Source organism: Lathyrus oleraceus, chromosome 4 (genome assembly GCF_024323335.1).
Source record: "Lathyrus oleraceus cultivar Zhongwan6 chromosome 4, CAAS_Psat_ZW6_1.0, whole genome shotgun sequence".
NCBI classification, from domain to species: Eukaryota; Viridiplantae; Streptophyta; class Magnoliopsida; order Fabales; family Fabaceae; genus Lathyrus; species Lathyrus oleraceus.
In genome coordinates this window covers 117,706,529-117,721,334 of record NC_066582.1, presented here as the reverse complement: position 1 = coordinate 117,721,334, position 14,806 = coordinate 117,706,529, and the positions used below count along the sequence as shown (strand labels likewise).

Genomic DNA, 14,806 nt, shown 5'->3' with positions numbered 1-14,806 from the left:
GAAATATTTTATTGGGAAAGACCGAAAGGTTTTATTAAGTTTGCTCGCAAAAACTTTGCGGTCATGTGCCTACGTATCCTTATAAGGATAGAATCATACCATAGTTCACCTAATTAAGGATGAAAGAACACTTGATAGTGATCAAGGTTCCAAAGGGGGGAGTAAGTGTTCATAACAAACACACTTACAAGAGTTACAAACTCTTACTTAAATCTAAGTTGAAAGTGAAAATGACTCTAACAAGGTCAAAGGGGAACTAGGGATTACTAAACTACCTATGACATTAAGTCAATAAAGAGTTCTTTCCCTTGGATTTGGGAAAAAAGATAAATAAAAAATAAGCAAGATATTCAAGCATGACATCCACAAAGATAAGCAAATGATAAAGAAATATATTCAAGCATGGCATCAAAGGTAAACAAATGGTAAAGAAAGATGTTCAAGCATGACATCCACAAAGATAAGCAAATGAAGAAGATGTTCAAGCATGGCATCAATAAAGATAAGCACACGATAAATAAGATGTTCAAGCATGACATCAAAGATAAACAAATGGTAAAGAAAGATGTTCAAGCATGACATCCATAAAGATAAGCAAATGAAGAAAGAAGATGTTCAAGCAAGACATCAACAAAGATAAACAAATGATAAAGAAGATGTTCAAGCATGACATCAACAAGGACAAACAAGTATGAAGAAGATGCTCAAGCATGATATCCACAAAGGTAAGTACATGATAAAGAAGATGTTCAAGCATGACATCTACAAAGATAAGCAAATGATAAATAAGATGTTCAAATATATAATAAGTTTGATATTTTTGTGTCCTTTAATCCTGACCATATATATATATATATATATATATATATATATATATATATAAAGTATGAATGTTGGAAAATATAAATTATTAATGTAGCATAGCCTAGTGCAATGAGGTGTGTTTTGCATAGTTATGGTAGTTGGTTCAAATCTTTGCTTTGGTAAAATTTTGCTTGTTTTTGTTTAATTGAAATATTAATATTTAAAAATAAGTAAAAAGAAAATAACAAACCAGTATTTCAAAAAAAAAAATTAAATAAAAATTCTAACTAAGCAATCCATATCATATTTTGAAAAATAAAAAATAAAACTACAAAGGAGTGTCACGTCATTATTTTTTATGATTGAGTTTCTTGGGACAAAACAGGAGAATATTCATAAGGTAAAGAGGAAATCCAAAACTATTTTTTTCAAAAACCGCTCATATCGCAGAGGAAAATTAGGTATTAACCCTTAAATATTTTATAAATAATATAAGTGAGGTGTTGATGCTGAAATAATTGAATTATGAAGAATAATAAGTTGTAATAACGAATTTTGGGAATTTTGGGTTATTAGTAGTATTGTTAAAATATTATAATAAATAATTGTAATTATTTAAAATAAACTATAAAGTGTAAAATAGAGGGGGTAAAAGAGGCATAGAGAAAAATTAAAGGGGGCTAATTGGAAAAACAAATTTTAATAACTAATATAAATATAGGGAATAGTATTGTGAGAAGAGGCATAAACACATATTATTTTAGAGAAAGAGGATAAGGGAAGAGACAATCATAGCATAATAGAGGCAGCCTTAACCACCAATAATTCTTATTTTTCTGCTTAATCGAGATAACGGGAAAATTTTGTGGCTTGTAACTATGGGATAATGAGGATTCCTTAACCCCTTTAGGACATACATGACAATCTATAATTGAATTGTTGATCTATGTTATACCATGAGTTGAATCGTTGATTTATCTATTATATATTATTGATATCTGTTATGATATGAGTTAAATTATTGATGTAATTAACATGAATTGTTGATTAGATTATTATGAATTGCTAATTGAATTATTATGAATTGTTGATCCTGTTAACTTGCCAGTAAGGATAATTTGTGATTTGTGAAAATTGGGAAAATCCGATCGTGACGGTACTGTAGCGAATCGACAATGACGATACTGTAGAAAAATCGAGGTGCGGAAGTACTATAGTGAATCGGTCGTGAAGGTACTGTAGAAAATCGGGTTGGGAAAAACAACGAAATCGCAAAAATTATGAATCGGGCTGAATCGAGCCAAAAACATGGAATCGAGTTGGGTCAGCAGCAAAATCAACGGCGGAACATTGGCGGCCAAACAACGCCGTGAAAAAAATAAATCGCGATGCGTTCAGTGGCAGCGATGGCCAAACCTCACTGCGAAAAAAATGTCATGATCGATAGAGGAGCCGCGGGAGGGTTGGTAGCGGTTCGCCACCCCGTCTGTACGGTTTCGAGTCCCATTTGGGTTTTCGTGCCAGATGTCTCGGTTTTCATGTTTTCAAGACTTGTCAATTCGATTTGGTGATCTTTTTTCTTTTAGGATTATGCTTTTAGCCTTATAGTGATTTTGTTAGAGTTTGACAATTTTAGAGCATATAATCATATTGGTTACAATGAGATAATTTTAGAGTTAAATCAAAGGCTCATAGTCCTAAGGGTAAACCAAAAAGACAAGGGTTTGGGAAACCCTTGGATTGATTTAGTGTATTCGGTTAGGTGATGCTTTATTAAGAAATATTAGTAGAGTTGATTGTTAATAATTAAATTTTTTACTGCCTTGTGAGTAGGCAGTGATATGTTAAGGTTCAAGGCAAACCAATGTTTATATGTTGATGTGTTGATAGGTTTAGGTTCATGAGAATCAATGATGATTTTTTGATGTTAAATGATGAATTTGATGTAATTGGTTACATGTTGAGGAATATTTGTTAATTGAGGCATATTGATGTTGTGTTGTTTACGTCTGTAAGTATAATTGTTAAGATTGGTTCATGAGGAACGACAATGATGGACTTCGGTCTGGCGATGTAGGACTTTCGTCTAGTGTTGTGATGGTTACTTGATAATGGGAGTAAGAGGTTCAAATGGAGGTTGTTTACATTTGTTTGATCCATGCATTATGTATACCAAAGTTTATGTTAGGACTTTGGTTCGACGATGATGGACTTGGGTCCGACAATGATGAACTTAGGTCCAATGATGATGGACTTTGGTCCGACAATGTAGGACTTCAGCCCAGTGTTGTAGGATGATACCGCATACGTGGGAGTAGAGTAGTTGGGCATAGTATGTTGCATGATTGAATGAATTTTATTATTGAATGTGGTGTTTAAATGAGTAATATAAAATGTATTTGTTATTCGTATGATAAATCATGTAATATGTTTATGACTAAATGTGTAAAATGTATCACCCCTACTATTATTATGTCAATGTTAAGTGTCGGACGTATTCTCACCCTTGGTTGTTTCTTGGTGTTAAAATTGTGAAACTGTACTGGTGACTCTCAAATTGACTTTGAGGAGTGATCCAGCTTCTAATAGGAGATGTTCGTTTGTTTTCATGTCTTTCATGTTTTTCCAAACCTCGATGTTTAGAAATAGTTGTAGTACTTGTAGCTCTGATATTGTAACATTGTGCGGGAACCTTTATTTGTTATTTGTTGCAACTTGAATGGATTATTTGTTTTATGATACTCTGATTATTATATTTTCTTGAAATAAATGTGGAGATTTAGTGTGTAATGCAAGAATGTTCTAATATTCTAAATGAAATTTGAGACTTAAAAATGAAAAAAAAAATCATCGGGGTTTTTAGGGTGTTACAAGCATCACCACACCAACTAGAGTTCGTGTATCTTACAAGTTTGCATTATTTTCCTTCATCCACTACAGGAAGTAAAATTACATAATATAGCATTCCTCTAAGATACCTTAGTATCCTCTTGGTGGCTACAAGATGTGATACATTTGGCTTTTGCATGAATCTACTCACCATACCTGCATTGTATGTTAGATCATGCATCGTGTGACAAAGATATCTTAATGATTCAATGAGTCTTCTATACTGAGTTGGATCGACTTCATCTTTGTCTAGATCCTTAGTTATTTGTGATCTTGTTTCAGATGGTGTCTAAGTTGCATTGCATTCTTCCATTTCAAATATTTTGAATATCTCACTTGCATATCTTCTTTGGTGCAACATCAATCCTTTACTACTCCTGTAGAATTTGATGTCAAGGAAATATAAAATGTTACCCAGGTCAGAAATTTCAAATTCCTTACTCAATTCACTTTTGAAATCTTCGATCTCCTTATAGCAACTTCCTGTTATCAACATGTCATCTACATAAAGACCAAGTATAAGAAACTCATTCTTGCTTCTTCTGACATATACACCATGCTCATTTATGTGTTTTATAAACTCTTTCTCCCTTAGAAATCTATTTATCTTCTTGTTTCATGCTCTTGGAGCTTGCTTGAGTTTGTACATGGCTTTATGCAGCTTTTATACTTTTCCTTCTTGGCCTTGCTTCACAAAACCGACTGGTTGTACTACACAAACATCCTCCTCTATATGGCCATTTAGGAACACATCCATCGGACACATGGACTAGTTATTCATGTTTGCTAGACCAACAACCAACCTGATTGTTTAGATCATAGCAATTGGTGCAAAAACTTCATCATAGTCAATTTCTTCTTTTTGAAGAAATCCCTTTGCTACAAGTCTTACCTTGTGTCTGGTTACTTCTCCCTTTGGATTCAGCTTTACCTTGTACACCCAGTTCACATCAATTACCTTCTTACCTTGTGGAAATTCAACTAGTGACCAAGTTTTGTTGTCTTCTGTGGATTTTAACTCCTCCATCATAGCGTGCATCCACTTTGAGTCATTCAATGCCTCAACTACATTAACATGCTCAGTATCTACATAAAATTCATAATGCACTAGCTCACCTTCATCATCTACCATATTATCTAATGTGATCACACATTCCTGCAACCTTGCAGGCACGTTTCTTGTTCTTTGAGGCCGGCTTGTGCCTATTTGACCTCTGACTTCTTCTTGTCGAACTTCAGTGTCAGCTTCATTAGCTGGTTCATCACATAGGATTCTCACTGAATCCTTCTTGATGTTTTCAGTACAGTCCCATTCCTTAAGATCATTTATGGTCATATCCATGTTGATCACAACTTGTATGTTAACTGGGTCGAATAGTTTGTATCTGTTAGAATAAGATTTGGTTATGCATCTATACCTTGAATTTTGATGATAAAAATGTTGTATTCATGTGAGAACAATTTTGGTACCCTAGTGATTTGTTATTGTATAGCTTTAACATCCAGTTCTAATTCTGAGTATATGACGTGCAACGTCATAAGTTTCTGAACAATTGTGTTCTAAATTTCGCTTCTACGTTAATCATGAGAAGTTCTGAAAGATATCAAATTGTTGTTGCAATGTTCTTTCTGCTTCTGTGTTGATTCACTCCTGAGAAGTTTCTGAAGAGACGATAGGTTGTTGCTGCAACGTTCTTTCCACTTCTGCTTCTGGACATGACTTTGATTATCAAGTTTCTAAAGAATGGAAAGCTTCTGAAGTTTTGTTACTTAGCTGAAGTTTCTGAAGATCTCAAGCCAAAAATTGAGGTTATCAAGGTTCCGAGTGTAGACTCTGAAGGTTCTGAAGACACTGAAAATCTCAAGCCAGACTGCTGACGTTGTCAAGGTTCTGACTGAAAATTCTGAAGTGTCTGAATCCAGCTTTATTTTTCTTCATTTCATGCTTCATTAACTTTCATCAGAAGCCAATGAAATTGAAGATAAGATCAAATGGGTTTGTGATCAAATAGTACATAGTACAAATCAAATATATTTTCCGCTACCTGATATCATGGGCAATGACAATACTATACATCACACATGTCACTGAATTTATGGGCGAAGAACAGTACGCAGTATCACTCCTTTCACCATCCAACAATGAACAATCTCTTTATTTGGTTTCCCTATTTTGCCCCTCAATGGTCTTCTTCTTATGCTATATAAGTAGGACTTTGAGACTTGAAGAAAAAGATTTACGTTGAAGTGCTACAACTTTTGACAAGTATATTTTCTTTGTGAAAAACTATCAATTTTTGTACACATTTTTTTTAAGTGTTTGTATTTCATTTGTGTAAAATCTTCTTGTGTAGAAGCATCTTGTAAGCACACAAACTTTTATTCAAACTGTTTGTTTGATCTTTTTCTTAAGGAGACTAGGGTATAGTCAAATCCTTGAGAAGACAGAGAAGGGTATTCTTTGTGATTATTGTAATCAGTTGATTATAATGGATTAAGTCTTTGTGTATAAGGAAAAATCACCTTGGCGGGTGGACTCGAGTAGCTTTGAGTTTTAAGCGACCCAGGATAAAAATACTTGCGTTTTTATCTCTTTATTGTTTAACATTTGAGTGGTGTTCTTGAGTTAAGTAAAATCTTTTGTTTTTAAAACCCAATTCAACCCCATATTTCTTGTGTTTTTCACACCTTCAATATCCACCAGTTGAGTGATATCCTATCAGGATCATCTGGATTTACTTGTTATCAAGTTTTCTTCTCAACTGATCAAAAACATGTCTATGTGTTATGGATCCAAACACCTTCAAGTGACTTATGCTAGGTTTGACAGCTAACCAACATTCTTCTGGTGTGATACCTTCTAGCCTCTTTGTTTGACATCTATTCAGTATGTAAGTTGTAGTGGACACAACGGCATCCCATAACTCATTTGATAAGTGCTTTCCTTTTAACATACTTCTCACCATATTCATAATGGTTTTGTTCTTCCTTTCAGCATTACCATTTTATTTTGGAGTGTAGGATGGAACCACCTCATGCATAATTCTTTCTCTTTCACATAATGCATCAAAATCCCTCGACACATGTTCTCCACCACCATTAGTCCTCAAAGCCTTGATCTTGTGGCCACTTTCTCTCCGCACCATAACTTTGAACTTGGAAAATACCTCAATCATATCAATTTTCTTCTTGATTATGTATGTCCATAATTTTCGACTTAAATCACTATGAACGTAACAAAGTACTTGTTATTCCAATCAAATTTACTTGAAGAGGACCACACAAATCTGAGTATATGATCTCAAAGGTTGATTTCGACTTACTTCCTGCATCTTTGCTAAAATTGTTCTTATGTTGCTTTTCCTGAACATATTTTTCACATACTTCATTTGGAATGTCGATTTCTGGTAAACCTGAAACCATATTTATTCTCTTCTTATTTTTTATGTCTTTGAAGTTGAGATGGTCAAGTCGGTAGTGTCATAACCATTCATCCTTACTAGTTACAGTTGCCAGACACTTGTGTTCCAACACATTAAGTTCAATCCTGAAGGTTCTACTATGAGACATAGGAGTCTTCAAGATTAACTTGTCACTTGATTTTAGTACTCTCATCATCTTGTCTTCCATCGCCACCTTGTAATTCTTCTCGATCAGCTGACTTATACTTAGAGGATTACTTTTCATGCCAGGTATATACAACCATTGCAAATTACTTATTGTTTGTCATCCTTCCTCATGACCAGAACATCACTAATACCTCTAACATCTAGAGTATTGTCATTAACAAATTTCTCCTTGTTCTTCATCGAGGGGATGATGTCTTCCAGTCATGTGTTATGAGTAACCTGAGTTGAGATACCACCGTTCTTTAATTCTTTCTTCTTCTTTTGTTGTTACCATCAGCACCACTTCATCTTCTTCTTGTCTTACAAGTCTTGCATCACTTTCTTGATTTTTTTCTTTCCTCCTCGACATTGAAATGCATAATGTTTATATTTCTGACAATTATAACACTGAATATGGCTTTTGTCAGGTTTTCTTCCATCATCTCTTCCTCTACCTGCACCATCACCTCTGTGATTGCTTTGGTTTAAAGATTGTCTCTGATTTGATGAACTACTTTCATGTTGGTTTTCTCTATCATTTGAATTCTTGTAGCCTCCTCTGCCTTTGTTTCTATTCCATTTTCCTTTGCCTTTCTTAACTTTAGCTTATTGTGTTTGTAGAGCTACATCATTTTCTGTCTTGCTTGCAGATCTTTCAGTCATTCTTTGTTCATGAGATTCAAGCATCCCTTGAAGCTCTTATATTGTAATACTTGACATATCCTTTAATTCTTTTATGGTTACTACCACATGATCGAATTTAGGAATCAATGACCTCAAGATCTTTGCAACTATCGATCTTGATGTCAACACTTCTCCATACATCTTGATTTGATTCACCAGTCTCGTTACTCTGGTGAAGAAATCAGTAAAACTTTCGTTTTCTTCCATCTGAAGCAATTCATATTGTGAGTTTGGAACCTCACATCTTTCACCTTCTCAACACCTCCAAAAGATTTCTCCAGGATATCTCATGCTTCCTTCGATGAGTCTACATCACCAACTTTCTCAAAGTTGTATGGATCAACACATTGGTGAATTATAAAGAGAACTTTATAATATTTCTTCTTCAAATATATATGTGCAGCCTTTTGTTCATTTGTAACATCCTCGCTAATCGGTGTTACTCTATTCTTCACAAAATCTCAAACATCTTGGTAGCAAAAGACATCCTTCACGTGCTTACACCAATTATCATCATTCTTGCCATTTAAGATGAGAAGATAACCTGGAATATATCCATTCGAATGAAAAGTCGTTGTTCTATGTCTCCAAAGAATCGCAGTCAGTACTTTAGATACCAGATGTTGGAATTAAACCTCAATCTTTGAGATAATCTGAATCAACCTTGATGAACAAGAATCAATCTTTCTGATTGATCGTGCCTCTGAATAGATAAATTCTGGTACTGAGAATACATAACTTAGAGGAAGAAGAAGAATGTATTGTATTATGCAACTGCACTGAATTATATTACTTGAAAAAAAAGGTTACTACATAGTGTGATTAGTCTCCTTCTATTTATAATGAGATTACTTGCACTCTAAATAATCTCAAAATAACTAACTCGACTGATACACAGAAATACTAAATTTAATTCTATCAAATTCTATCTGATTCAACTCTATTGAATATACGTATTCTTAGACTCCATCGAAGTAAATTCTTTCGACAACTACATACAATGTTCGACACTGTCGAATACAATCTTACTTAACATAAAAAATTACATATTTAACAATGGTTAGTGTTTGGTCATATTACATTTTGCAAAGAGAAGTTTTTTAGTTAGCCGAGTTGTGTTTGAAGGAGAGGTATTTGAGAAGATTTTAAAAAAACGTTCAATTATTACGAGAGGTGTCGATGCCATTATTAATCGTTTTTATGCTGAGAAAAAAGTCACAAACGAAAAGTTGTTACTACTGCGATAAAATGTCGTTAAGACAGCGAAACACCGTTACCCCCTTGAAACATTGTTGCCACAACACAATCGCAACGCGACCGCGGCCGTCATTTGAAACTTTGGGTATGAAAGTAAGCTAATGATGTAGAGTGATCTTGATGCATTAACTGGAAAACTTTATTTGAATCTCACAAATACTGTTGTGCTTGGTGAAGCTACTTTGTCTCTCATTGTTTATAGTTCTATAGCAGAATTATATATTGCAACAAAAAGCAATATAAAGGAACTATTTGCACACCTTCAATTTGGTCATCTGGAAGCAAAACACAAAGCTTTAGTCAAAGTCCATGATGTTAGGAAAGAAGACGAGAAGAATCTTTTAACTGCTTTCTGTAGGAGCAATATTGCTGCTTTGGTTCAATTGCTTACAGCAACATGACCACGATTAAGGGAGAGAAACAAACAATTATGTGCTTTCTAGTAGTTGCAAAATACATGTTGTTTGTGTTCTTCTTTCTACCCCACAACAAACAATACCAATTATAATCACATGTTATGCACATGGAAATGACAAGCAGTTATGATAAAGTGTATCAATAGCAAACATGTGAAAATGTGTAAGAGAGAAGAAGATTTGGATTAGATGAACAAAATTAGTATGATATACATGTTGGTTTATAGATAGAGAAGTGTGGTATCCTTTTCTAGTTTCTTCACATTACTAGAAGGATCTATAGTTTGCATAGAAAGTGATGATGAATTATTATTTACCTGATCCTTATTAGAAGATGAATTAAATGGACAAAATACGTTTACAAAAATATGATTCATAATGAAGGTTTCTCAATCATGAAACTACATACTATACTACCTCACTAAGCATTTGCCAACAATCAGAAATCCTCTCCTGAAGATGAATTATTTACAAACTCAATTTTAGATAACAAAAGAGAAGAGCCAAACAGCTCTTTAACCTCTGGCAAGCTTAAAAAACCAATGCATGGAGGATGTATATTTACATACAAGAGAGAAAACCATAGCTTTTTCTTTATCAACGCGGCAAACTGTTATTTTGTCGGCTGCATTCGCGAACGCAATGTACAAAAGCTTACCTGTATAATTGGTTTCGTCGTTTCCTCACCATGAACCATTTTAGTACGTTGACTACCTTTCTCCATCGTCTCCGAGCTTTTCCGTTGGCCATAGAGGTAGAAGGTGCTAGCATGAAGCTATCTACGGCACTCTGTAAGTCTGCTTCAATTTGACACTGAGATTGAAGATCAGCCTCGAAAAATTGTAGATGATCTTCATCCGTGAAAGCATGGACTATTGAATCTGTGTCGCAGATCAAAGAGTTGGGTACTTGGAGCGGAAAACCAAGATTCTGATCGTATCTAAGGCCGATGCTGTCGAAATTTGGCAAACCATAGTCATCCAAGCCACTAGTTCCACCAACGGAATAAATGGACGGCATGATATCAGTAGAAGACGCGCTTTCTTGTGTGTAATTGAATCCTGTGATCTTTTGAGAAGCCATAAGCTTGTTGGCACTTGATCCCTCGGTTCTCGGAGAGCTCGGGGAGTAATGTGCATTAGTTAAGTGGGAATAACCGTCCATTAAGGAGGCTTCGTCTTCGAAAGAGGTATAATCGCCTTGGCTAAGTGCAGAAAGAACCGATATTTGAGCATCAGCCTGATGGGGAAAAATCAAATTTTGTAAAAAAATTAATAAAAACTATGAATGGAAATGAGAAAGTCCCGAGTGATTAGGGATAAATGCCTTTTCAGTTTCAGACAGCTTATCTACAGTGATATATTCGCATTCGGAGAGCAGTCCTGTCACTTGTCCCACAGCATTGAAGACCACACGAGGTTGTTGAGAATTAGCGGCGGATGACACATGCCTTGTTGTATCAAGGACGCAGGTTCGAGCATGCTCTACAGTTATTTCCCACATCTTTGCCGACATCCCAGTGCCTAATATCTACACATTCCCAACCAAAGAACTTAGTCATTTGCCCTAGACAAACCTAGTACTTATCTAAATCTGTCCCATGAAAGTGTTTCAAAAAATCCTTTAAAAGACAATCGATAAAAAAACAAATGTCAAGACGCTCTTAAGACAATTTGGCAGGTTTAGCAACTAGCAGTAAATTAGCTCTTACAGTTCGCAACTTTGCTGGATCGAGATTGAGTAGTGTGAGAAAATCTTTAACGCTTCGGATCTTTTCGCGACTCAAACGCCTGTGGAAAGCTCCATCTTTGCCTATCTTTTCCAGTCTCCAAATTTCATCCGAAAGACTTGGAGGGTGGTGTTTCTTGTACACTGCGCAGCGGAAAATCAGATGCTAAAGTAAGTTTTCTTTTATTGTTTCAACCAGTAAGTTGAAAAGCTAAAAAACGTTCTGTCATAACATAATTCATAATACATTCTTTCGTGCCAATCGTGATAGCATCATGCACCTAAGCTAAAAAAAGATTAGTATATAAGTTTATATTTCAAATACTCACATTCTCCTCTGTGATCCCTGACGATAAACGAATCTGTCTTTGCTTCTCTTATTCTAATACCATCAAAATTGTCCACTACTCTTGCACCAAGCCTGAACCGACGGCTCCTTGTCCAGCTTGAATTATCTGTATATGAAATTTCACCCATCATACAAATCCCGTCTTTAAGATATAAAATCACTTCTCCTGTAAGGAGCGGCTTTTTCCCCTCCCTCTCTCTCACAATATTGTTCTTGAAATCTTCCGGCATCCAAATGTCACTTTCTTCTTCAAAATCACCCTCAAGGACTACAATTTCCACCTTAGCTGAAGATTCAGGTCCTGTACAAACAACCTTTCCTGTTAAGGCATCAACTAAACGTATCCTTAAGTTCGAGCCGTCCTCTCCTTCAATTCGAGCTCCTGTAAAGACAGGGAGAGAAATGCTGTTTTCAAACTGCAGCTGCAAAGTTCTTGATTCTGAAGTATTCAACTCCTTTCCACAGGTTCTGAAAACAAAATAAAAAAAAGATGCGTGTGAAGCGATTCAAGCTAAACAATTTCAGACCATTTAAGCAAAAGCTTTTTATCCTAATCAATTATTTGAAGATTATTTCTTACTGTCTCAAGCTGTTCAAATGTTTCTTTAGAGCCAATTCAACTTCCTCCTTAACCTGCAAAGATATATGATCACATTGTATATCAGTATAAGTGTTTCCATTGGGAACTAATATGCGGTTTCAAATAAACAAACTCATATATCCAAGTATTTGAAAAACTAAAACACAAAACTATAAATGCAATGAGCAATAAAATAAGAGAGATCATAGCTCATACCACTCGACGAACCAAGGGCTCTAGAATCGGCTCCATCAAATTCCTAACTGATTGTAACTTCATCACCTCACGCACCACACTAACATTCATTATTACAACCAAAACAAAAGGTCAAAAACATATAAACACAGTCCTATTAACAGTCAAATAAACTCCGCACACATAATCTGCTCAAAATCTCAGCCTCAGTCACGCTGCAAACCTTAACATTGCAGCAAAATGCAGCTGCAATTATGGTTGCAATATCATCACAACACCTCAAAACCTTTATCTGATAGTTGGAATCACAGTTGCAGACCTCAATTTAGAACTATATTACAACAGTTAATCAGTATCCACAATAATACACAAACAACGGCATTGGCCATTTATCTTTGAACATGAAATCAAGCCTACTTCAATGCAAAAAAGGGGATCAATTTGAAGCCAATTTTTGCGCCCCGATTAAATAAAAACGCAATTCACATTAACATAACAAACAAACCCCATTTGTATTAAGACCAAAACTGATCCTTTTCAGCTTCCACCATTCCCATTTCCACAAAAGAACAATTCAAAACAAGAGGGAAAGTAAATAACGAAACCTACCTACAAAAAGGAGGAGGCTTTCTACGCTTATCATCTGAACTCTTGTTATCATCGGGACCCCTTTTGAGCGACATGGTCGAAGAAAACAGCGTTGTTGTGTTGTATTGGGTATTGAAAATCGAAACCGAACAACAACAACAACATGGGGGTGTAGACAGAAAGAAAAGATACGAAAGAAACAAAAGATGCCACACCAATATATAATAAAGAACCGTGACGCCAAAAAGAGGAAGTAACAAATAAACGACAAAAGCAATAAAAAAAGTCCAAGAAAAAAGAAACTAGTATGTTTCTGGTTGGAACAAGAAGAACAGGTACTAGGGTGTTGTGTATCTTAGTTTGTTTGGCGTGGGATGTTTCTCTGGGGTATGAAGATTTGTCGTGGTTGATGAAGAGGAAGAGTGTTAGTTACTTCTTAGAGGAAGAGAAGATGGCGAGGTGAGGAGAGTGGGGGTGGGACCGTTGATAAGGCGTGTTTGTGTTGTTGTGTCTGTCTGACTTGGTAAAACTGGGGCCCTAACCCACTGTTTCGGTTCAACGCGCTTTTAGTGGGTTTCTTGTGTTCGACAAATGAATTTCTATGTTCTATACTTGGGGTATGTTTGAATTATGGAGTAACAAAAGTTAATTTTATTTAAAGGAGACTTGAATGTGAAATGTTTTGTATGTTGTCAATACAATATTTATGATATTGCTTATGGAAATGGAGAGTAAATAAAGTCTCGATTTATCTGATATATGTGAATAAATGATAATTATTCTTGACCCTCCCTATTTACTTTAGTTTTTATGTTATGATTGTTATGGCAGTTATATCATTATGACTATTTATTGTCTTGTTTTTTTTTAAGTCTCAGCTGTGTGTAATCTTTATAAAATCCGTTTTATGATTTGAAAGGTATCTTTTTGTGTTTATACTAAAAATTGATAAACAATGGTTAATCTTTTATTAAAAGTTATAGGTATAATCAACTAGTGAATCCTATGACACAATACTAAAGTTTTCTGTTTATAGTTTTTTTTGAAAAAATGTATGATTTCGACTGAGTCGAAAAAGGTTATAAAAAAAATGTAGAGATGTAATTCTAATAACGATAAAGCAAGAATGTTACAGTAAAACAAGAATAAAAAGAAATGTTACTAGAGTATGGATAAAAGCAAATGGGCAAGAAAGGTAAATTGAATTGAAAGACTTTGCGTTAAAGTAAAATATGGTGTTTCAAGTTTCATACATTCTCTTAATGAAAAAAAAATTCTCTTAGCGTTGGTACTTCGAATGTATGTGAGATTCTATAATGAAATGAACACCATGAGTTCTACAAATGAAATTTCTATTTATACTAGTGCGAAATAACTACTTCACACATTCACATCTTCCGTTTTCGTCACGTAAAAGCATGCATGCCTTCCGCTTTTGCATTCTCTCCACATGTCCTTCAGAATGGAACTCATAAGTAGTTGTCTATATTTGAACGTGATATCACCGCGCCCAAATAACCGCTTCTTCGACACACTTGATGATGTCGAGAGTCTTTGTTGTCGAAATGTTTCCACAACATTCCTAAAAAATACTAAGTCCCAATTTCTTTTCGCCTGAGACTCAAACTGCGTACACGTCATCAAAAGTTAATATGTCTTTAACTTTCACCTGTAGCTGAGGTTTTTTCCCTTGTTGAAAATCTCAGCT

The 14,806-nt window shown here is 35.0% G+C and overlaps 1 protein-coding gene across 1 annotated transcript; it reads right to left on the bottom strand.

The window, feature by feature from the left end:
- Nucleotides 1-10,015: 10,015 nt before the first annotated feature.
- Nucleotides 10,016-13,611, bottom strand: LOC127073890 (calmodulin-binding protein 60 A). Its single transcript, XM_051015135.1, has 7 exons — nucleotides 13,120-13,611; nucleotides 12,532-12,610; nucleotides 12,316-12,368; nucleotides 11,716-12,203; nucleotides 11,370-11,530; nucleotides 10,985-11,188; nucleotides 10,016-10,897 (listed from the first exon to the last, which is right to left on the bottom strand). The coding sequence occupies exons 1-7, from the start codon at nucleotides 13,191-13,193 to the stop codon at nucleotides 10,313-10,315; spliced, it is 1,644 nt and encodes a 547-aa protein (XP_050871092.1). The 5' UTR covers nucleotides 13,194-13,611; the 3' UTR covers nucleotides 10,016-10,312.
- Nucleotides 13,612-14,806: the final 1,195 nt, after the last annotated feature.